Source organism: Leucoraja erinacea, chromosome 10 (genome assembly GCF_028641065.1).
Source record: "Leucoraja erinacea ecotype New England chromosome 10, Leri_hhj_1, whole genome shotgun sequence".
Lineage (NCBI taxonomy): Eukaryota > Metazoa > Chordata > Chondrichthyes > Rajiformes > Rajidae > Leucoraja > Leucoraja erinaceus.
Window position 1 is genome coordinate 49,199,160 of NC_073386.1, and position 20,476 is coordinate 49,219,635.

At 42.1% G+C, this 20,476-nt stretch overlaps 1 protein-coding gene and 1 long non-coding RNA gene across 2 annotated transcripts; one reads left to right on the forward strand and one right to left on the reverse strand.

The window, feature by feature from the left end:
- Positions 1–1,853: 1,853 nt before the first annotated feature.
- Positions 1,854–16,805, forward strand: LOC129701159 (P-selectin-like). Its single transcript, XM_055642210.1, has 5 exons — positions 1,854–2,069; positions 4,734–4,865; positions 10,286–10,316; positions 12,025–12,080; positions 14,961–16,805. Exons 1-5 carry the CDS (start codon positions 1,925–1,927, stop codon positions 14,963–14,965), a joined length of 369 nt encoding a protein of 122 aa, XP_055498185.1. The 5' UTR covers positions 1,854–1,924; the 3' UTR covers positions 14,966–16,805.
- On the reverse strand, positions 10,324–20,472 carry LOC129701161 (uncharacterized). The gene is made up of 3 exons (XR_008724163.1): positions 20,351–20,472; positions 15,027–15,141; positions 10,324–11,149 (listed from the first exon to the last, which is right to left on the reverse strand). It is a non-coding gene; the product is annotated as an uncharacterized LOC129701161 (long non-coding RNA).
- Positions 20,473–20,476: the final 4 nt, after the last annotated feature.

The window sequence follows — 20,476 nt, forward strand, 5'->3', positions numbered from 1 at the left end:
AAACTTCACCTATTCCTTTTCTCCAGAGATGCTGATTGACCTGCTGAGTTACTCCAGCATTTTGTGTCTGTCTTCAGTGTAATCCAGCATCTGCAGATGCTTCCTACTCCAAAAATATTTGTGTTGCGTTGCATTGGAAAAACTATTCTCCAATAATTTTAATTTTATTGTAACAGACATATATGACTTTTTATCCGGAGTATGGGAATCAAGAACCAGAGGACATAGGTTTGAGGTGAAAGATTTAATAGGAACCTAAAGGACAGCCTTTTCATTCAGTGGGTGGTGGGTATTTGGAATGAGCTGCCGGAGGAGGTAGTTGAGTATTATGACAACATTTAAAAGATATTTGGACAGGTACCTGGAAAAGAAAAATTAGGGGAAATAGGCCAGACGTAACAGGTGGGACGAGTGTAGATGGGGCATCACGGTTGGCATGGGCAACTTGAGCCGATCAGCCTGGAGCTGGCCGAGACCGGAGCGGGTGGAGCGGTGGAGGAGCGCTGCTGCTGCTGCTGCCGCTGCTGCTGCTGCTGCTGCTGCTGCCGATGCCGCTGCTGCTGCTGATGCGAAGGCTGCTACTGCGGGTGAGGGACAGCGGCATGGGAGCCGTCGGAGCCCTGGATTCAACCGCTTTTCTGGGCTCCTGCAACGGCGAGTCATTCCCGTATTGCACTGGACAACTAATACGGGGCCTGACTCCATTTCCCCAGCTGTAAAGGAAATGGCCGCGGGATTTTGCGAAGCGCACACCATGGGCTCCACCCATCCCCGTGTGCGACTATAACCACCCGGCGTGTCAATGGCCGCGTGTTTGCCATCGCCAGTAGGGGGCTTTGATTTTGACTCTGACATGGGGGGGGGGGGTACAGATGCAGGGAAGTGGACAAATTTTTTTTGGCCACCATCACAGTGATGGTAATGGATGTTTAGGTAAAATGTAATTATGTTGTGTCTTGGGTCTATTTTGTGTAATGTATGGCTGCAGAAACGGCATTTCGTTTGGACCTCCAGGGGTCCAAATGACAATTAAATTGACTCTTGACTCTTTATTAGTCTGTACAAATGCTCTTTTGGAAATACAAGTAATTCAAATAATCCAAAGTCATGTCATTAAAACTGCATTCAAGTTACTACAAGCCATTCCCCGAGGAAGGTCAAGGGAATTTGACCATAGCCTGTTCTCTCCTATTTCCAACTTCTTATTCCAGAACACCATTGGAAAAGACCAATGAATAACTTATTTGCTACTCTGTAAACTGTAGAATTGTAAGAGGCTGCTTCTGTTCTAACCATGCAAACTGCATTGATATGAACATAATAGTCTTTCATTTTTTTCTGATTGCTGCCTCATTACTGATGGCCAATTATTAGCAAGTGGTCTACTACTTCGAACAAAAATCAACAGAATGGATGATTTAATAGAATTGGAACGTAGGAACAGGAACAGGCCCTTTGTCTCCCTTTGCTCACACTGAACATGATGCCAAGTTAAATAATGTCTACCTATACAAGTTCTTTATCCCTGCATTCCCTGCATCTGCATGTGCCTATCCTAAAGCCCCTTAAATGCCACTCCATATCTGCCTCCACCACCCCAACCCGGCAGCATGCTCCAGGCATCAAGCATACCATAAGTAAAAAAAGTCCTGCAAATAAAAGAAAATAGCACAATCCAGTCCTAGGTCTTGGACTATTCTCAGCTTCGTGATTGAAATTTGCATTTATTCAACAATAAACTAGTAACCTGCAGATAACCCGGATTCCACTGAGTTGGATCATAATCTTTACTGAGATTGAAATAATTGTTGAAAAAAAATGACTTTTTCAATAATTTGTAATGGACTGTTCATAATAGTGCTGTTCTTTTGAATCCAACACAGTGGTGAAATGCCAGGAGCTGAATACTAACTTGCCCGTGATTATGAATTGTTCACATCCATTGGGCAACTTCAGTTACAACTCGGTGTGTGACTTTGATTGCATGGAAGGTTTTGTATTGGAAACTCCTGCGAGGCTTCAGTGCAACAAATCTGGACAGTGGACTGAGGATATTCCACTTTGCAACGGTACTGTTTCGAACATTTTAGAGAAATTGCCCTTCTTAGAAGGCCTAATGTAGCCTTGTTTCTGTTTATTTTAAGTGATCTTGGTAATACAGGGCTGAATGTTTTACTGGCCCAGTTGGCTAGGAAGGCTTTAAGTTGGATTCAGGGCCTATACTCTGCTAATTTTACTTTGGGTTGGGGGATTAGGGTAGTCCCAATACGCTAGTCACCATGAAATAAGAATTCTACCTTTGACAGCTATTCACAGATCCTGTGCAAAATGGATGTACAAGCAAGGACAAAATTGGGTTTCATCATCTGTTCAAACCAAGTAGACCATCCACATGCACTGTGATCATTTATTAACGTTATCATTTCACCATGCCAGTGAAGTAAGATAACACTATTTTAATGAGAAACATGTACACATCCTGTGTTGAACACACAGTAATCCTCGTGTGCTGCCTCTAATGTGTAGGCAAATAATGTAATCTGGGAAGAGCTGATGAAAATATAAGGAAGAGACGTTATGTGGAAAATCAGTAGGGAATGGGATTGCTCTAATGGCGTCTCTCAAAAAAAATATGAAATGTACAATTAAGGGCTACTTTCTGCATGGTGCCACCTCCACTTAATTTCCCATGCTCTCACATCAGCATCAGCACACGTGGCCTGTCCTATCGTCAGAATCTTCACATCATTTATAGGACAAAGAGGCCATTCCATTCATCACCTCTCCAACCAAAGCCCCACCAAAGGGAATGAAAGGCTTTGAGGCCACGTTTACAGATGATACAAAGATAGGTGGAGGGGCAGATAGAATAGAGAAAGCAGGGGCTCTGCAGAATACTTAGAGTCGTTGTGAGAGTGGGCAAAGAAGTAACAGATGGAATACAGCGTAGCAAAGTATGGAGTCATGCATTGTGGTAGTAGGAATAAAGGCGAAGACTATTTTCTAAATGGGGAGAGGGTTTAGAAATCGGAGGAGCAAAGGGGCTTGGGTGTGCTGGTGCAGGATTCCCAAAAAGTTAATTTGCAAGTTGAATCGGTAGTAAGGAAGGCATATGCAATGATAGCATTTATTTTGAGAAAACTAAAATATAAAAACAGAGATGTATTGCTGAGGCGTTATGGCACTAGCCAAACTGTATTTGGAGTATTATGAGCAGTTTTGGGTCCCATATCTGAGGAAGGATGTGCCGGCATTGGATTGAGTCCAGAGGAGATGCACGAGAATGATCCCGGGGATAATTGGGTTAACATATGATGTGCATTTGACGGCATTGGGCCTGTACACATTGGAGTTAGGAAGGATGAGGGGCGGACATTGAAATGTATCGAATAGTGAATTGCCTGGCTAGAATGGATGCAGAGAGGATGTTTCCACTAGTGGGAGAGTCTAGGACCAGAGGACACAGCCTTAGAATAAAAGGACGCACCTTTAGAAAGGTGATGTGGACAAAAATTAGTCAGAGGGTGGTGAATCTGTGGAATTAATTGCCACAGATGGCTGTAGAGGCCAGGTCATTGGGTATTTTTAAGGCAGAGATTGACAGATTCTTGATTAGTAAGGGTATCAAGGGTCGTGGGGAATAGACAGGAGAATGGCATTGAGAGGGAAAGATAGATCAGCCATGAGTGAATGGCCTAACTCTGCTCCTATGTCTTGTGAACATGAACCCTTTGAAGGAGATGTCCAGTTTTGTCCCAGAGCCCGTGAGCCTACACTTATTTTTGTCCACAGGTGTGTTGCAGTATCTACTCTGCTTCTACTTTCCTTTCATATTGTCTTATTCAAATCGTAAACTTCCTGTGTGGACGAAGTATTTTTCATTTTCCCCTCTAATTATTTGCTTGTCACGTTTGATCTCACCTTTGGTCATTGACATGTTTGGCAGAGAAAACACATATCTGCTTGTATTGTTAATACTCTTATCGACATGCCCTGCTATCTTCAGAGACTTGTAATGTAACTCCATCCCTCTGCTCTGGCAGCCAGCCAGCCACCCTGAAAACACAATGTAATCTGCTCTCTAGGTTTGTTGTCAACCCTGCCTGTAGGAATCGCAGATTTGTGAGTATTGTATACTAATGACAGGGTGAAAACAATGCCCTTGTTTTTGTTATTAAGAATTCTCCTCCATTCTCAGTAATTGCATACTGCTCATTTGCCCATTTTCTTTATTGGTCACCCTGTTTGGTGTTCTGCTAGAAAGCCATGTGTCCTCATTTTAAACCGTTTAGCAAGCTCTAACAAGTGAGGTTGAGAGCATTGTATCTCCATGCATTCTAATGAAACATAAATGTTTCCTATGTGTTTATATATCCGGTTGGGGTGGGGTTAGGACTGAGGCTGGCTACTGCCCTGATTAGGGTAATATCTGTTTTAGAAACAGTATTCTTAAAGACTGATTGTCAGAAATATCCCATGGTCAATTGGTCAGTAATTTTAATGTTTGCTGGAGTTTCCAATTCCTGAAACTTATTTTGCCAGATGTGCAGTCGAGGTTATGTGAGTGCTTCAATGAAGCCTTTCTGAGGCAAGAAAGTTAAATGTTATTAGACTGATGTTAAACAAACCCGTTTAAACAATGGCTCAAAATGTTCTACTGTATGTTTTGCTGGTGTAAAGGTTGCTAGTTAATCATAGTCCAAGCCAAAGATTACAAGTGATGCTCTTTTCAGGTTTTCTATTTGAGCGTTCAAGACTTACAAATGATATTTTGCTTTACGTGGGTGCAATCGGAGGAGCTGCTGTATTTGGTCTCATTATTGCGATGACAATTATCTGGATTAGAAGGAAACTGAAGTCACAAGGTAACTGGAATTTCTTTATTTTCTATAATTTGAGTTTAATCCATAAATGGGGTGTGTCATGTCCATTTGCTTCCGATATCTGCTTATATCAAACCCTGGTGGCTCTTGGATTCCAAGAGCACAATGTAGAAAGAAGTGTGGAATTTGCATGTTCTCCCCTGGGACCATATTTGTTCCTCCAAGTGCTCTGGTTCTCTCATATCTCTAAAATAAGATGATAGATTAATGGGCCACTATATATTACCCTAGTGTAGGTGTGGATGGCAGATGAATTAAGGGGCAGGTGATGGAACTGGTGAGAATGCGTTGAGGTCTGTCATTGGCCTTCTTCAATGAAAATTAAATACGGAAATTATGCGATATAGAAACAAGGGTCTCACTTCTGCATCTTTTATAAGCTCAGTCTTTAGAAATACTGCGCAGAAATAGGCCCTTTAGTCCACCAAGTCTGCGTCGACCAGCGATCACCTTATACACTAGCATTATGTTACACACTAGGGACAATTTACAATTTTACCGAAGCCAATTAACCTACAAACCTGTACCTCTTTATGTGAGAGGAAACTGGAGCACCCAGGGAAAACACATGGAGTCGCAGGGAAAATGTATAAACTCCATACAGACAACACCCGTGGTCCGGATCGAACCTGGATTTTTGGTGGTGTAAGGTAGCATCTCTACCACCGCCCCACGGTGCCGCCTCAGTCATTCAATGAGTCATGGCTGAACTTTTACCCCAATGCCACCTTCCTGCTCTTACCATATATCGTTTAAACCTTCTTGATACTCAAACATTTATCAATCTCTCTGCCTTGAATATACTGAGCTACTGAGTCTTTGGAGTTAAAAATTCCAAAGATTGATTACTCGTTGGTTACACTTCCTCCAGGGCAAGTATATCCTTTCTTAGAGAGACCAAAACTGCACACAGTTTTCTAGATCTAGCCTTTCAATAGCCCTATATAATTGTAGCAAGACATTCTTGCTCCTGAATTCATAACCTTTTGCAATGAAGGCCAATATTCCATGTGCCTCCTTAACTGTTTGCTGCACCTGCATGTTTGCTTGCTGTAACAAATGTGCAAGGTCATCTAAATCTTTTTGTGCATTAACATTTCCCAACCTATCACCATCTAAACAATACTCTGCCTTTCTCATCAAAGTGCATAACGTTACATTTTTCCACAATACGTTGCATCTGTCATGTATTTGCCTATTCAGTCAATATGTCTAAATCACTTTGAAGCCTCTTTGTATCCTCTTTACAATCCCACCTAGTTGAATGTCATCAGCAAACTTAAAAATATTACATTTGGTGCTTTAAATAGATAGTGAATAGCTGAGGATAAGACAGGTTTGGAGGGATATGGACCAAGCACGAGCAGGTGGGACTAGTGTAACTGGGACATTGATGGCCGGTGTGGGCAAGTTGGGCCGAAGGGCCTGTTTCCACACAGTATCACTCTATGACTCTATGAGGCCAAAGCAATGATCCTTGGGTACCCACTAATCTCTGCATGCATCTTAAAAAAGACCCATTAATCGCTGCTCCTTTTCCTGTCTGAAATCAATTTTCAACCCTTGAGATACTTAAGCAGTGTGTGGAGGGTAAGCGTGAGGCTTTGGCTCGAATGGCTTCAGCAAACAAGGTGATTATTTATGTACAGTCCGTGGGGTTTTTTTTTGCAAAATCTTTCCTGAGACTATTGCAATAAAGATGACATTTAGGGTTGTTGTATGCTCTTCCTGTGGGATGTAGGAAGTCAGGGAGACTTCCGTTGTCGCTGGGGACTACACCTGTATGAGGTGTATCCTATGCAGCTCTTTGCAGACCGTGTTAGGGAACTGGAACAGCAGCTGGATGATCTCGGGATCACCTGAGACAATGAGGAGATCATAGATGGGAGTTATAGTGAGGTGGTCATGCCTAGGGTATGGTCAGCAAGTAGATAAGTGACCATTAGGAAAGGGAGAAGGCATAGAGTGTGAAAGTCCTCCATAGCCATTCTACTCAACAACAGGTATGCTCCCTTGGACATTTTTGTGGGGGACAACTGGTCAGGCAAGGCAAGCAACGGCACTGGTCCAGCCTGCAATGTTTGGCCTGACAGAAGTAGAGTGGGGAAGTGAAAAGTCAGACAGAATGACAGTGACAGGAGACTCGTTAATTAGGTGCACAGACAGGAGATTCTGTGGAGAATCTAGGGTGGTGTAGGAAGGAAATGCAGATGCTGGTTTATAATGAAGATAGACACAAAGTGCTGGAGTAACTCAGCAGGTCAGGCAGCATCTCTGGAGAAAAAGGATGCAGTCTGAAGAGGGGTCACCCATCCTTTTTCTCTAGAGATGCTGCCTGATCTGTTGAGTTACCCAAGCACTTTGTGTCTATCTCTTGGATGGTGTGTTGGCTCAGGGAGACCTTTCAAGAATCAATAGTCAGGAATAGATCCAGAGGACTGAAAAATCTAAAATATTACTCCACTGTTCAAGAAGGCAGTGAAACAAAAGAGGAGAAACAAATGGCCGGTTAGCCTGACATCAGTGGTTGGTAAGATTTTAGAGTCCATTATAAAGGATGACATTTCCAAATACGTAGAAGCACATTATAAAATTGGCTGAAGTCAACATGGTTTTGTGAAGGGGAGATCTTGTCTGATGATTCTGTTAGAATTCTTTGAGGAAGTTAATAGTAGGAAAGACAAAGGAGAGTAAGTGGATGTTGTTTACTTGGATTTTCAGAAGGCCTTTAAGGTGCTGCATGTGAGGCTGGTAAAGAAGATAAGAGCCCATTGGTATTAGAAGATAGAAGAAGGAAGATAGAAGTTTGACTGAATGGCAGAGAGCTAAGAGTGGAATAACGGGGGCTTTTTCTGGTTGGTTGCCAATGACGTGGTGTTCCGCGGGGTTGGTGCTGGGTCCGCTACTTTTCACGTTATACATCAGGGGATTGAAAGCTTTGTGGCAAAGTTTGTGGATGATACAAAGATTGGTGGGTCATGTAGAGAAAGCAGAGACTCTGCAGAAGGACTTGGACAGGTTGGGAAAGAGGGCAAAAAGCGGCAGATGGAATGTAGTGCAGCACAGTGCGCTGTCATGGGTTTTCGTAGCAGGAATAAAGGAGTGGACTATTTTCTAAATGGGGAGAGGATTCAGAAATCAGAGATGGAAAGGGACTCGGGAGTGCTGATACAGGATTCCCAAAATGTTAATTTACAAGTTTAATCAGTAATAAGGAAGGCAAAAGCGTTGCTAGCATCGATTTCGAGAGGACTAGAATATAAAGACAGGGATGTAATGCTGAGGCTTTGTAAGGCACTGATCAGGCTGCATATGGAGTATTATGAGCAGTTTTAGGCCCCATCTCTGAGGAAGGATGCAGTGATGATTGAGAGGGTTACGCCGATGATTGGTGTTATGACATATGATATATAGCATATGATGAGTGTTTGATGGCACTGGGCCTGTACTCGCTGGAGTTTAGAAGGATGAGGGGGAACTCATTGAAACTTGCCGAATAGTGAAATGCCTGGAGAGTCGAAGTGGAGAGGATGTTTCCACTAGTGGGAGAGTCTGGAACCAGAGGACACACTCAGAATAAAAGGACATACCTTTAGAAGGGTGATGTGGAGGAATGTCTTTAGGCAGAGGGTGGTGAATCTGTGGAATTAATGCCACAGAAGGCCATGAAGGCCAAGTCATTGGGTATTTTTAAGGCGGAGATTGACAGATTCGTCATTAGTAAGGATAATTAGTAATTCTTCATTGAGGAGAAGGCAAGGAAAGTAGGGTTGAGAGGGAAAGATAGATCAGCCTTGATTGAATAACGGAGTAGACCCTGAGCCAAATGGCCTAATTATGTTCCTCTGCCTTGTTTTTCTGCTGTACTGATCTATGTTTTAAATAAACAGAAAACATTTTAATAGGAGTTGATTGTGGGCCAAACTTCTTACCTTCTCTGATTCATTTCACATTGTAAGACAACACTTTGGGCTTCAGTATCATCCTCCATGGGAGGGAGCATCTGGCCTGACAATAATGCATTGCTTCAACTCCACAGTAGCATCAAACCTGACGTACAAACTCGACTCACTCTATTGCAATCAAAGCTACATTTGTGGTTAAAAGTGTCAATTATTCATTTGGAACAATTGAATGGTTTAGTCAAAAGAGTCTACCTAATCGGATTCACAAGGGTTCAAACCTGTAACTATTTTGCAAAGTAAGATTCCTGTTGTGCTTTGTTCCAGCACCGCTTCATCACTCCTCCATCTCCCCTATAACACCGATACCCCGCTTAGTGCTACCACAAAGATCACTAATTCATTATAGTGCTATTGGTCCTGAGGACCAGACACTCACAGGTACGTATCCCCCTGAGGATATCTGCTTGGGCTGCCCACTGCCCAGGTATGAACCTCTGCCTTGTCTGCTGCAATGTGTTGTTGTGCTGGGAAGTTGGAGCGGACTCCTGTGCTCCCCGCTGCTGTGCTGGAATTCCAGTGCGATGCCTTGTACCCACACTGCTACCTGCTGCTGTACTGGGAACTTGATGTAAATTCCTGCCCTTCTCATTCCCGCTCACTTCTGTGCTGGGAGTTTGGTGACAACCCTTGCCCTTGGTAAACTGGACAATGTGGAGAAATTGCTGGGCTGGGGAGAGTTGTGCAGCCAAACAAAGAGTGGGGAGAGAGCAGCTTCCATCATATCCAACAACAGGTGATCAGAGTGACTGGAGGATCCAGCCTGTCTTTCGGTGCACGGTGCATGAGCTGCCAGTCCCCATAGCAATGGCCAACACGCACTGTGCTGAACCCCAATCTCAGCACTGAATGGCTGCAGAGCTCACTGCAGCCTGCTCAACATCAGCCCTTGCAGGCAGCTTCTGAACATTGCCTCAGGGGTTTACTCCACACTGAGTTTCATTGCCAATAGAGAACAGGGTTTGGCAGGTTCCCCAGACAGCAGCACTATCAGTAATGCATTTATGTATGCACTATGCTATAATGACCCCATTTAGTACTGATTCCACTTGCACTCTTGATACTGGGAATGCATCCTGACCCCTAAGCAAGGTGCAAGTGTAAATCTATATGCTTGCAATTGACGACCTGAATTCTTGTCATCTTGAGCAAATACAGTCTTTGGTGTTAACTGCTGTTTCATCAAGATGATCAAGAACCACTTACTTAATCCTGTTCCTGTCCACACTTGCACTCCTTCTGGCAAAAATCAGTTGGTATAAGCCTTAAGCTATTTCTCTCCCTTGTTCAGAAGCACTGTGGCTAATTATAGCCTTTCTGCTTTGGCTTCGGCTAAAATTCTCATTGATTTTGAATATTTATTTTTAATTGTAAGTCTTTTTTTAAATTAACATTTCAAGATGCATGTCTTAACATTCCACATTTTTTTATTATCTTCAGAGGATGATTCAAAAATGCTAACCTCTAACAGGTAACTCAATTTTTCCGTGTTTTTCTATCTTTCACTCTTTGAGTTTGTCAAAGTGGGAATATTAACACCGTGAAGTGAAAAGTATTTTTATTGTGTACCCAGAACCAGTATTAAACTTCTGAATAAATGTTATACATAGGGACTTCAAAGTATAGCTCAAGGTCCTTAATTGTTTTTTTTTCCTCCTCAAAACTGGAGTTATTACAATGCCAATGAAAAAAATTACAAAACTACCCATGTAGCTTTCTAGTGAAGATGCCAATTTTAAAATGGATGAAATGGTTCTCTTGCGTGTCTTGATGCTTCTTCTAAGTGTAGAAGGACCTGGATTATCGCTGACTCATCAGCAGGATGATAATTGGTGGGTTTGTTGGCCGAATGCCAGGAAACCTCAAACGATCCAGAGTTGCTGTTTAGGCCTCCTAGTGAGAGTATCTCTCACTCTCATCCCTCTCATGGTAGATCTCTCCAACAGGATTCACTCGGGGATATGTTTGAGGACTGTAGCATTGACTGAATAGGGTGATTCCGCAAATCACTGGGCTGCTGCTTGATCAGGCTGTAGTAAGGCTCTATATTTTGATACCAGTCATAGGATGCTTGTTAGAAGGATTTTGCAAGGCCTTCTTGGCAGGAATCATCTTGCTGTGACTGAATTTTGGCAGCTTAACCAATGCCTGGAGGTCCATTATTTTTTCGTCTGTTTAACTCTACAGTTTTGATACAGCTAAATGGTTTGCTAGGCTATTTCAGAGTGTCATGCATCAAGCACGTTGCTGTGAATCTGAAATCATGTTCACACCAGACCAGATAAGGACAGCTGGTTTCTTCCCCTGTAGGATCAATTGAGTTTTTACATTTAGCTTGATTCTTCAAAACACCAATCATCACTATGACTTAATCAATCTGGATGTTAGTTTTGGGTAACTAAACACCTCAACCCACCCCCCTATCCCAAGCTCTTTCCTGTGCTCCACCTGGACTCTCATTCACCTCCCTTCCCCCTCTTCTTCCACCAATGTTCCTTCCTCTGGCTTCATAATTTGAATTATTCGCATCTCTGGCCCTAGTCAAACAATCTGTCTATCAGAAACCCCCCACACATGTATCTACCCACTTTCCATGCTTTGTCCAGCCTCATCTCTCTTCCAACTTTCTTCCCCTCCCAATCCCACCACAATCAGTATGAAGAAGGGCCCTCATCCGTAACATCCCCTATCCAGGTTCTCCAGAGATGCTGCTGACCCAGCATTTAACTCGGTTATCCAGAGATACTCCAGCACTTTCAAAATAAGTTAATTAACTAAATTTAAGTTACCACAATGTTTTGGTGGGATTTGAACTTGTATCTCCATTAGTCCACGGATTTGACCACAGATCATCCCTCCCTCACTCCTCCAAACTAACCCAACAACAACGCATTTACACACGCACATCAAGCTTTATCATTCAGTCACACTGGAGAAAATAAACTTGATGATGAAAATGAGGAGTTTACACCATTAATGTCAGTTATAACAAGCAAGGCCTCAGGCTATTCTAGTCAAAGTACTTATTCAGAAATTTTGAACAGATTTGTTCACATGCACAGAATGGATAGAAGTGTTTATTCTGAGTCAGATTGAATTCCTGTCTTTTTAAATTGCCCATGAAAACTACTGCGCATGTCAACTCATAAATGAATTAAACTGCTATATTTGTCTTCCAGTGTTGAAATTGCACAAGATACGTTTGAAAATCCTACATTCGTGAATAATCTTGCAGGTGAGATTACAAATCTTAACAACTTAATAGAAAGTAGTAACGCTCAAATCTTAGAGACACTTCTGAAGGAAGATGAGGACATATTTTGCTCTTCAAATGTAGGTTTAAAAGGATCATTTAGATAACATATTTCAGTGTCAGATACAAAGCTTCATTAAATGTTACTGTCCATTGCAGTTTATTATATCTCTCCAATGATTGTTTTGAAGATATAGTAAACATATGAATGTGACTGTCAATGTGGATAGCCAGTGAGCTTGGGCAGACGCTCTGCTGAAAGTTAAAAACTGCATTGACATTCATTATCTATTTACATAGTGCCCACGAGTACAAATTATAATTATTCTCTACAGTTCAGGAGCTTTTCACTTGATATCTATTTGAGAAAGTTGAGGGCGCATTCAGTGGGAAAATATTGGCCTAGAAATTTTGATAAGGGCGATCATGTACTTTGCATGTGTACAGCAGGTTTGCATTTCGAATGTTTAAGAAGGAAATGCTGATGCTGCTGGAAAATCGAATGTAGACAAAAGTGCTGGAGAAACTCAGCGGGTGAGGCAGCATCTAAGGAGCGAAGGAAATCGGCAACGTTTCAGGTCGAAACCCTTCTTCAGACTCGACCCGAAACGTTGAGAATCTTTGCTTCAACGATTCTGTGCATATAACAACACATATTTTATACTTGCTAAGCATGTCGTGGCCCATAATGCAAACATAGTGCAACCCATAGAGCAAACAGATTTCCGAAAGCAAAGCAGTACACACCCCTACATATATTGGTGACGAAGTAGAGATGGTCGAAAGCTTAAAGTTCCTAGGAATAAATATCATGTGCAATTTGGCTTGGATCGGCCAAATCAAAGCAACGGCCAAGAACGCACACCAACAACTCTACTTCCCTAGGCTTACAAAGTTCGGTATGGCCCCAACAACCCTCACCAACTTTTACAGACGAGCCATAGACGGCATTTTATCAGGAGGCAAAACAGCCTTGAAGACCGTAAGAAATTGTAGAGAACTGTGGACATAGTCTAGACCATCACACAAATCAACCTTCCTTTCATTGACTCATTCTACACTTGAAGACCGCCAGCACAATCAAGGACCAGTCTCACCTGGTCACTCCATCTTTTGCCCTCTTCCATCGGGTAAGAGGTATGGAAGTTTGAAAACTCATTCCTCCAGATTCAGCGACAGTTTCTTCACAGCTGTTATCCGGCAACTGAACGGTCCTCATCAGCTTGGGCGGGGTCCTGACCTCTCATCTACTTATTGGAGACTTTTGAACTATCTTTAATTGGACTTTATCAGACTTTATCTTGTGCTAAATGTGGTACCCCTTTATCCTCTCTCTGTGCACTATGGACGGCTTGATTATATTCATGTATAGTCTTTCCTTTGACTGGAAGCACGCAAACTAAAGCTTTTCATTGTACCTCTACACATGACAACAATAAACTAATGACGGTGCCATTTTGTGTGCAAAATTCTACTATGCATCCAAGACTTGTGAGGGTTAAGACCTGTAACACCATTAGTTATATTTCCTGTCCCCTGCCAGGGAGTTTGAAGGATTTGTCTACTTGCCAGACAGATTCCTTCTTTCGCTTCTTGTTAGCATTCACCTGCATCTCCCTTGCACTTGTCATCCCTGTCACCTTTGCTGGCATTTCTGATCCTCCCATTCTAACCTTAATTTTTCCCATTGATATTCATCAACCTCAATCCACCATCTGTAATGGTGGGAAATAACATAGAAAGTCTTTGTATTTCCAAGACTCTTTTTGAATAGAATATCAGAGTTTGAAGCCCTCACCCAGAGTTGGCAGCACTGTTCAGCATCTGTTCAACGTGTTTCCATATTTAAAAGGATTTCCAAGCCATCTACTTACTTTTAGTGTATCATAGTATATATAATGTTTGCTAACACACACACACACACACACACACACACACACACACACAAAAAATCTTAGTCACGTGTGTGACCAAAATATGAAAAATTGTGGAATACATCTCTTCTAATTCTGAAAGCATTACAGGTATATTGTTTTGTACTGTATATATGATTCATATTTTTTTCAAAGTTTATCAAGTGAAATATTTATGTTATGCTGACAATGTTTGTTTAGGATCAGAGGTCAAATATGACTGGTCACGTGTGTGACTTCACACGGAAGCATTTTTTTCATCTCAGTTTTTTCTTACAAAATCGTGAATTAAAAAAAGCTAGAATGTTCATATCTTTAGCAGACATGCATTATAGTTCTGCAGGTAGGAAGTTAGCAATGAATAAGATTAATCTCTTACAAGAATTTTTTAACGTATTACGTTATGTGATGCCATTTGGTAACGTGTGTGACATTTGGTTCACTTTCCAAAGGATGGCCCATAGAGGAAATCTTTGTTCAGCTGTTGCAAATCTTGATTTGATATCTCCAAACATTAATTATATATGACATTGTGCAGGTGAAGAAATTGTAGGAGCTGTCACCAATGCTCCACTATTCAAATCCCATTTGGTTTGTTGAACAATTCAAAAAAGGGCTCAAAGCTTCATCACAACTATGAAACCCAGATGCTGTGTGGGATGCCATCAATGCATTTTTGTCCTTTAGCAAGCTGTGGTTTGATTAGTCACTTTGTGGACTTGCAGTGCATTTTGCATACCCTGTAGATAAATCATGCTCATTTTTTCTCAACAGTGGGATATAGATATGCCATGAAGGCTTACAATTGCAAGAGCACATTGCTCAGGGGTAGATAGAGGTGAATGACCTGTGACTACCAGTCCACAATGAGAGTATTAGTAAACATTCTTAGAAATTGCCATACACAGGTCTGAATCACAATATAATTTGATTGTTTTTCCCTTAACAGGATGAACATGATTTGAACAAGATCTGTACAATTATACAATGAACATATGGCCAATGAATGTTGTACCTTCACCATGCTCTCTTGTCTTCGTGGCATTCAGGGATATTGCCTCATTGTCTGACTTTAGATGTGCTAAACTTCCATCAAATTGCCAGGAAAACCGAAGCCGATCCTTTAGCTCCTGGAAACATTTGGATCATTAGCTTTTTTACATGAACTACCCAATTCTCAGAAGAGAAATGCAATAACTTGATGTTCTGTGTGAGATCCTTACAAAGATCTATGCAATAGAACCTCCATTTAGTCTGTTCCACCATGCTTTAAAACTGCGCCTTTAAGTCTATATAGCCTTCCCCCATACTTTCAGCCAAAGACGTTACACGTCTCAGTGAAATTTCATCTGCTACCTGTCAGCCAATGCTGGTAGCCTGTCCAGGGCCTATACAGTTGACTGACATCTTCGCTATCATCAACAAGGTTTGAAATTCTACTCTGTATTTCAATAACCAATTTGGATACTAGTACATGCCTCTGTGGAGTCTGAATAATGCCATTTACTATAAATAATTAATTTCCATCCATAAGTTACTTTTTTTGTCTAAGCTAACACCAAATCTTCCTATTTTGTGAGCCTTAATTTCATGTGGTACTTTACCAAATGCTATCTCAAGATCCACCTAAACCACAATGGGGTCCAATGGACATGACGACATCTTTCATGCGTTCAACACCACTTTTACAAATGGGCACTTCCTGAGCTGTCACGCAAGAGATTATCAGAGAGGAAATGATGCAAGAATATTCCAAATGCTCCTTGAAAAGTCGGTGAAAATTTCAAACCCATGACTGCTCAAAATAAAGAAGCATCGATAGCACTGAGCCCCTTGCTTTCCTGAAGCGGGTGTGTGTACATGTCCAGTGAAGATAGCAGAAGGAGCACAACCTCTCTCATGCTGCCCAATGATCCCTCAGGAAAGCAGATCTTCCACAGACTAGAGTGGAAATACATCATCCTTGATTACAAGGGACTGCCTGAAATGATCACGACGTTCCCTTCCCTATGCCATTGACTCATCAAAACAAAATTAATAAATTAATCAAACACAATCTATCTTTGCAGATCTATACTGACTCTTTATTAACTCCAACCAAATGCCTATTTGCTTTCCCCAATTATTGATTCTGAAACCTTACCCACCACTGACATTAAACTAACGGATCCACAGTCACTAGGAATTCCTTACGTGGCTGGTTGATATCTCCTCCAACCACACCTTCTGATGCTGTAAATTGCCACTTCTTACTTTCACTAATGTCCATACCGTGTTCCTTTAGTACTTTCTGCTCACCGGCCCTCATTCTTCATTCGTTTTGTTAGTTCTCCGCTAAATTCCTGCCCGGTGGAACTGTACTTTATTTTCTTCCCAACATTAGAGTTTTTCTCCAATAATGGTTTTGTTTCATACCTCTCCTGTGCATTGTTCATTATAAATTTAATGTAAAATAGTCAAAGGTTTGCTTTTCTAAGTACTTTTTGAAAATGTATTTTGTTTAGTGATTTCTGTATATTTGAATGATTAACCAAGTTTCTGCCTTTTTTATGGACGACCTTATTTTATTGAGTTTGAGATGTTAAATCAACATATCTATATATGCTTTCAAGCAGATCGTGCAATGAAATGTTTACAATGCCCACAGCAGATAAGTAACTAAATGATCAATTAAAATTTAATCAACATTGTAATATCAAAACATCACATAACCAGCTGTTTTTATGTTCATAGTTCATTTTATCAATAAGTTGGTCATGCGTATCATTGTAATAAAATGTACCACTGCACAAACCATTTTTATTTGAACTGTAGTTGAACAAAGGAGTATGAATATACTGGAGAAAGAACAATGGAAAGCAGGGAGTAGACAGAACATTGGAGATTAACCTAATGTTCAGGGCATGCATGTTCCAGTTGGAGTGAAGGGCAAGTGGGATTAAGGAGGTTTAGGTGACTAAAGAAAATGAGGATCAGCTCAGGGAAAAGGAGGCAGCATGGGACAGGTATAGGCAGCTGAAGTCAAGTGCATCCCTGGAGAAGTTTCAAGAACTGAGGAGCATAAGTAAAGAAGGAAATCAGGAGGTCAAAAAGCGGCCAGGAGATAACTCTGGCAGATAATATTTTTTAAAATTCTGAGATTTTATAAGAACATTAAGAGAAAGAGGGTAACCAGAGAGGGAATAGGGCCCTGAAAATAACAAAGTGATCATGGATATGCCTCTGTATGCCAAGGTCCTCAATGAGTATTTCTCCTTTGTTTTCACTGTGGAGAAAGACATGAAGGCAGACATTAATAATAGGGCAGTTAATGGAGACAGTTAATGGAAATGTCCTGAAGACAGTTGAGGAAGTGCTGGATGCCCAAAGGTGCATGACAGTAGATAAATCTGCTCCCCGCTCCCTTCAGGGAAGAGGTATAGAAGTCCAGATTCAGAGACAGTTTCTTCCCAGCTGTTATCAGACAACTGAACCATCCTATCACCAATGAGAGAGAGGTCCTGACCTACTTCCTACCTCATTAGAGACCCTTAAATTATCTTTAATCAGACAATACTGGACTTTATCTTGCACCAAACATAATTCCCTTTATCCTGTATCTGTACACTGTGGATGGCTTGATTGGAATCATGATTGTATAGTCTTTCCACTAACTGGATAGCATGCGACAAAAAAAGCTTTTCACTGTACCTTGCTCTGTGTGTGACAAGAAATAAAACCAAATCAAACTAAAATCTCACAGGCGTGATTAAGGACATAGTGTGAAGTTAGAGGAAAACATTTCAGGAGCCCTGGCAGAGATATACGAATCATCATTAGACACAGGTGATGACTGGAAGATGACTTATGTTGTGCCTTTATTTAAGAAGGGATGCAAAGACTGGGAACTACAGAGTGCACTTGGTCTCGCTGATTTATAGGAGTCCACACCAAGAACAATGAATACAGTAGATGAGGTTGGTGGAGATGCGAGTGAACCTCTGCCTCACCTGAAAGGACTGTCAGGGTCCCTGGATGGAGTCAAGGGAGGAAGTATAGGGACAGGTGTTGTATCTCCAGCAGTTGCAGGAGAAAGTACCTGGGTGGGAAGGGATGAGTGAACCAGGGAGTTGCGGAGGGAACGGTCTCCGTGGAAAGCGGAAAGGGGTGAAGATGGGAAGATGTGAGTCGTTGTCAGATGTCATTGGAGGTGGCAAAAATGTCAGAGGATTATGTGCTATATGCGACGGCTGATGGGGTGAAAATTGAGGACTAGGGGGACTCTGTCCCTTTTGTGACTGGGAGGAGGGGGAGCAAGAGCGGAGCTACAGGATACTGAAGACTCACACATGAGGGCATCAAATATGTTAGAAGAGGGGAACCCCCATTCCCTAAAGAATTAAGACATCTCGGATGTCCTGGTATGGAACACCTCATCTTGGAGACGGACGAATTGGGAGTAGGTGATAGCCTTGTCTGGAGGCAGGGTAGGAAGAAGTGTAGTCTAGATAGTTGTATGAGCCGGTAGGTTTGCAATAAACATCAGTCGATAGTGTATCTTCTGTGATGGAGATCAAGAAAGGGGAGGAAGGAGTCGGACATGATCCATGTGAATTTGAGTGCAGGATGGAAATTGTTAGTGAAGTTAATGATGTCCATGAATTCTTCATGGGTATAGGAGGCAGCCCCGATGCAGTCATCAATGTAGCTGCGGTAGAGTGCTGGGATAGGGCCAGTGTACACCTTGAATATGGATTGTTCAACCTACTTTAAATATATTCAGGCATAGCTGGGTGTAGCGGCAGATTTTCATATCTTGCAGGTAATTAGCACCCTAGCCGCTATTTGGATGAGAATGGTTGAAGGGGGTGTCTTCTAAACACATGCAAGCTCACTCACAGAGACCTTCAGAGCTTCTACTCTGATATGGCTTCAAAATACAGTATTTTGATGAATAAATGGTTTATTGTTGATAGAAAACAGTGAGCTACATCTAAATTTCTTCCGACTCGTTACTACAATCTTCTTCGAACTCCAGGTTATTACTTTAGACATTAGTAAACTCCTCGTGTCACCGTAACACTGGCAAGATCTGCATGATCTCACATGGTAGAAGGGTTAACCTTCCCCATGGTCTCTCCAAACTAATCTAAAAACTAAACTTCTGCGCAAGCATCTAAGCTCCAAATATGCCCAAAAACACGTCATAAATCCCACCCACAATATAACGGGCAGTCTAAAATTTAAAGGCACATGCCATCCTCAATGACATGCAAAACAGGCCAAATGGCCACTACACTGGGACCCATACAAGTTGCCCACGGGTATGCTTTTGATTTGGAGGAATTGGGATGATGATGAAGGATAAGTTGTTGAGAGTGAGGACCAGCTCCGCTAGGCAGAGGAGAGTGTTTGTAGAGGGAAATTGGCTGCTACAGTGGCTGAGGAAGAAACGGAGGGCTTTAAGGCCTTCCTGGTGGGGGATGGAGGTGTAGAGTGACTGAATGTCCATAGTAAAGATGAGGGAATGGGGGCCTGGAAAATGAAAGGCATGTGAGGTGTCTTGGACATAGGTCAGGAGGGTTTAGAATAGAATAGAATAGAATAGAATAGAGGGTTGAGTATAAAAGTTGGGATATTATATAGGGGATCTAATGGATGTGCAAAGCATCAATGACCTGAATGTAGTGTCAAATGATGATCAAGGCCATTAAGTCGTGTCTCTCAACAACCTCACCACTGTGCGTTCCATTTTGTTCTAATATTACATAGCTTGATTAAGCACCAGCCATTTCCTCTATTATTGTGTTCTCCACTATGAAAATCAATTTTGGAAGCATAGTTATTAACAACATTGTTTTAACAACCGTTAGGTTTTGTCCTGCCTCCCTCTCTCCCAGCCCTGCCTCCAGTCTGAAGAAGTGTCATCCTGAAGCCGCGGTCTGCGGAGCTTATAGCCGCGGGCGCGGCGTGGACTTACTAACCGGAACGGGATCCCTAGCCGGGGATCCCTGGAGAAGAGCTCCGACCACCGGCCTGCGGCCTACAACATCCTGAAGCCGCAGTCTCCGGTAGGGAAGCCCCGATTCGGAACTTACCTTCCAGACGAGAGGGCCTGTACATCTGGCCGCCTGCAGCAGCGACTGCCACAGTTTACAGCCCCGACCACGGGGGAACAATGGAGGAGGACTGACTGTACTTTGTGCCTTCCACCACAGTGACGAATGCTGTGGTGGATGTTTGTGTTAAATTTTTATTGTGTATTGTGTGTTCTTTTTTTATTGTACCGCAGTTGGCAAATTCATTTCACTGCATTTTAATGTGTATGTGATGAATAAATCTGATTGATTGAAACGTTACCTGTCCATGTTCTCCAGAGATGTTTTTCTGTTGTTAGCCAGCATTTGCAGTTGCTTGTGTGTAGTCTTGTTTACTGCTCCACTGTGGCCGGCCCATTGAAACCAAAACTGTCTTAGAGTGAACTTT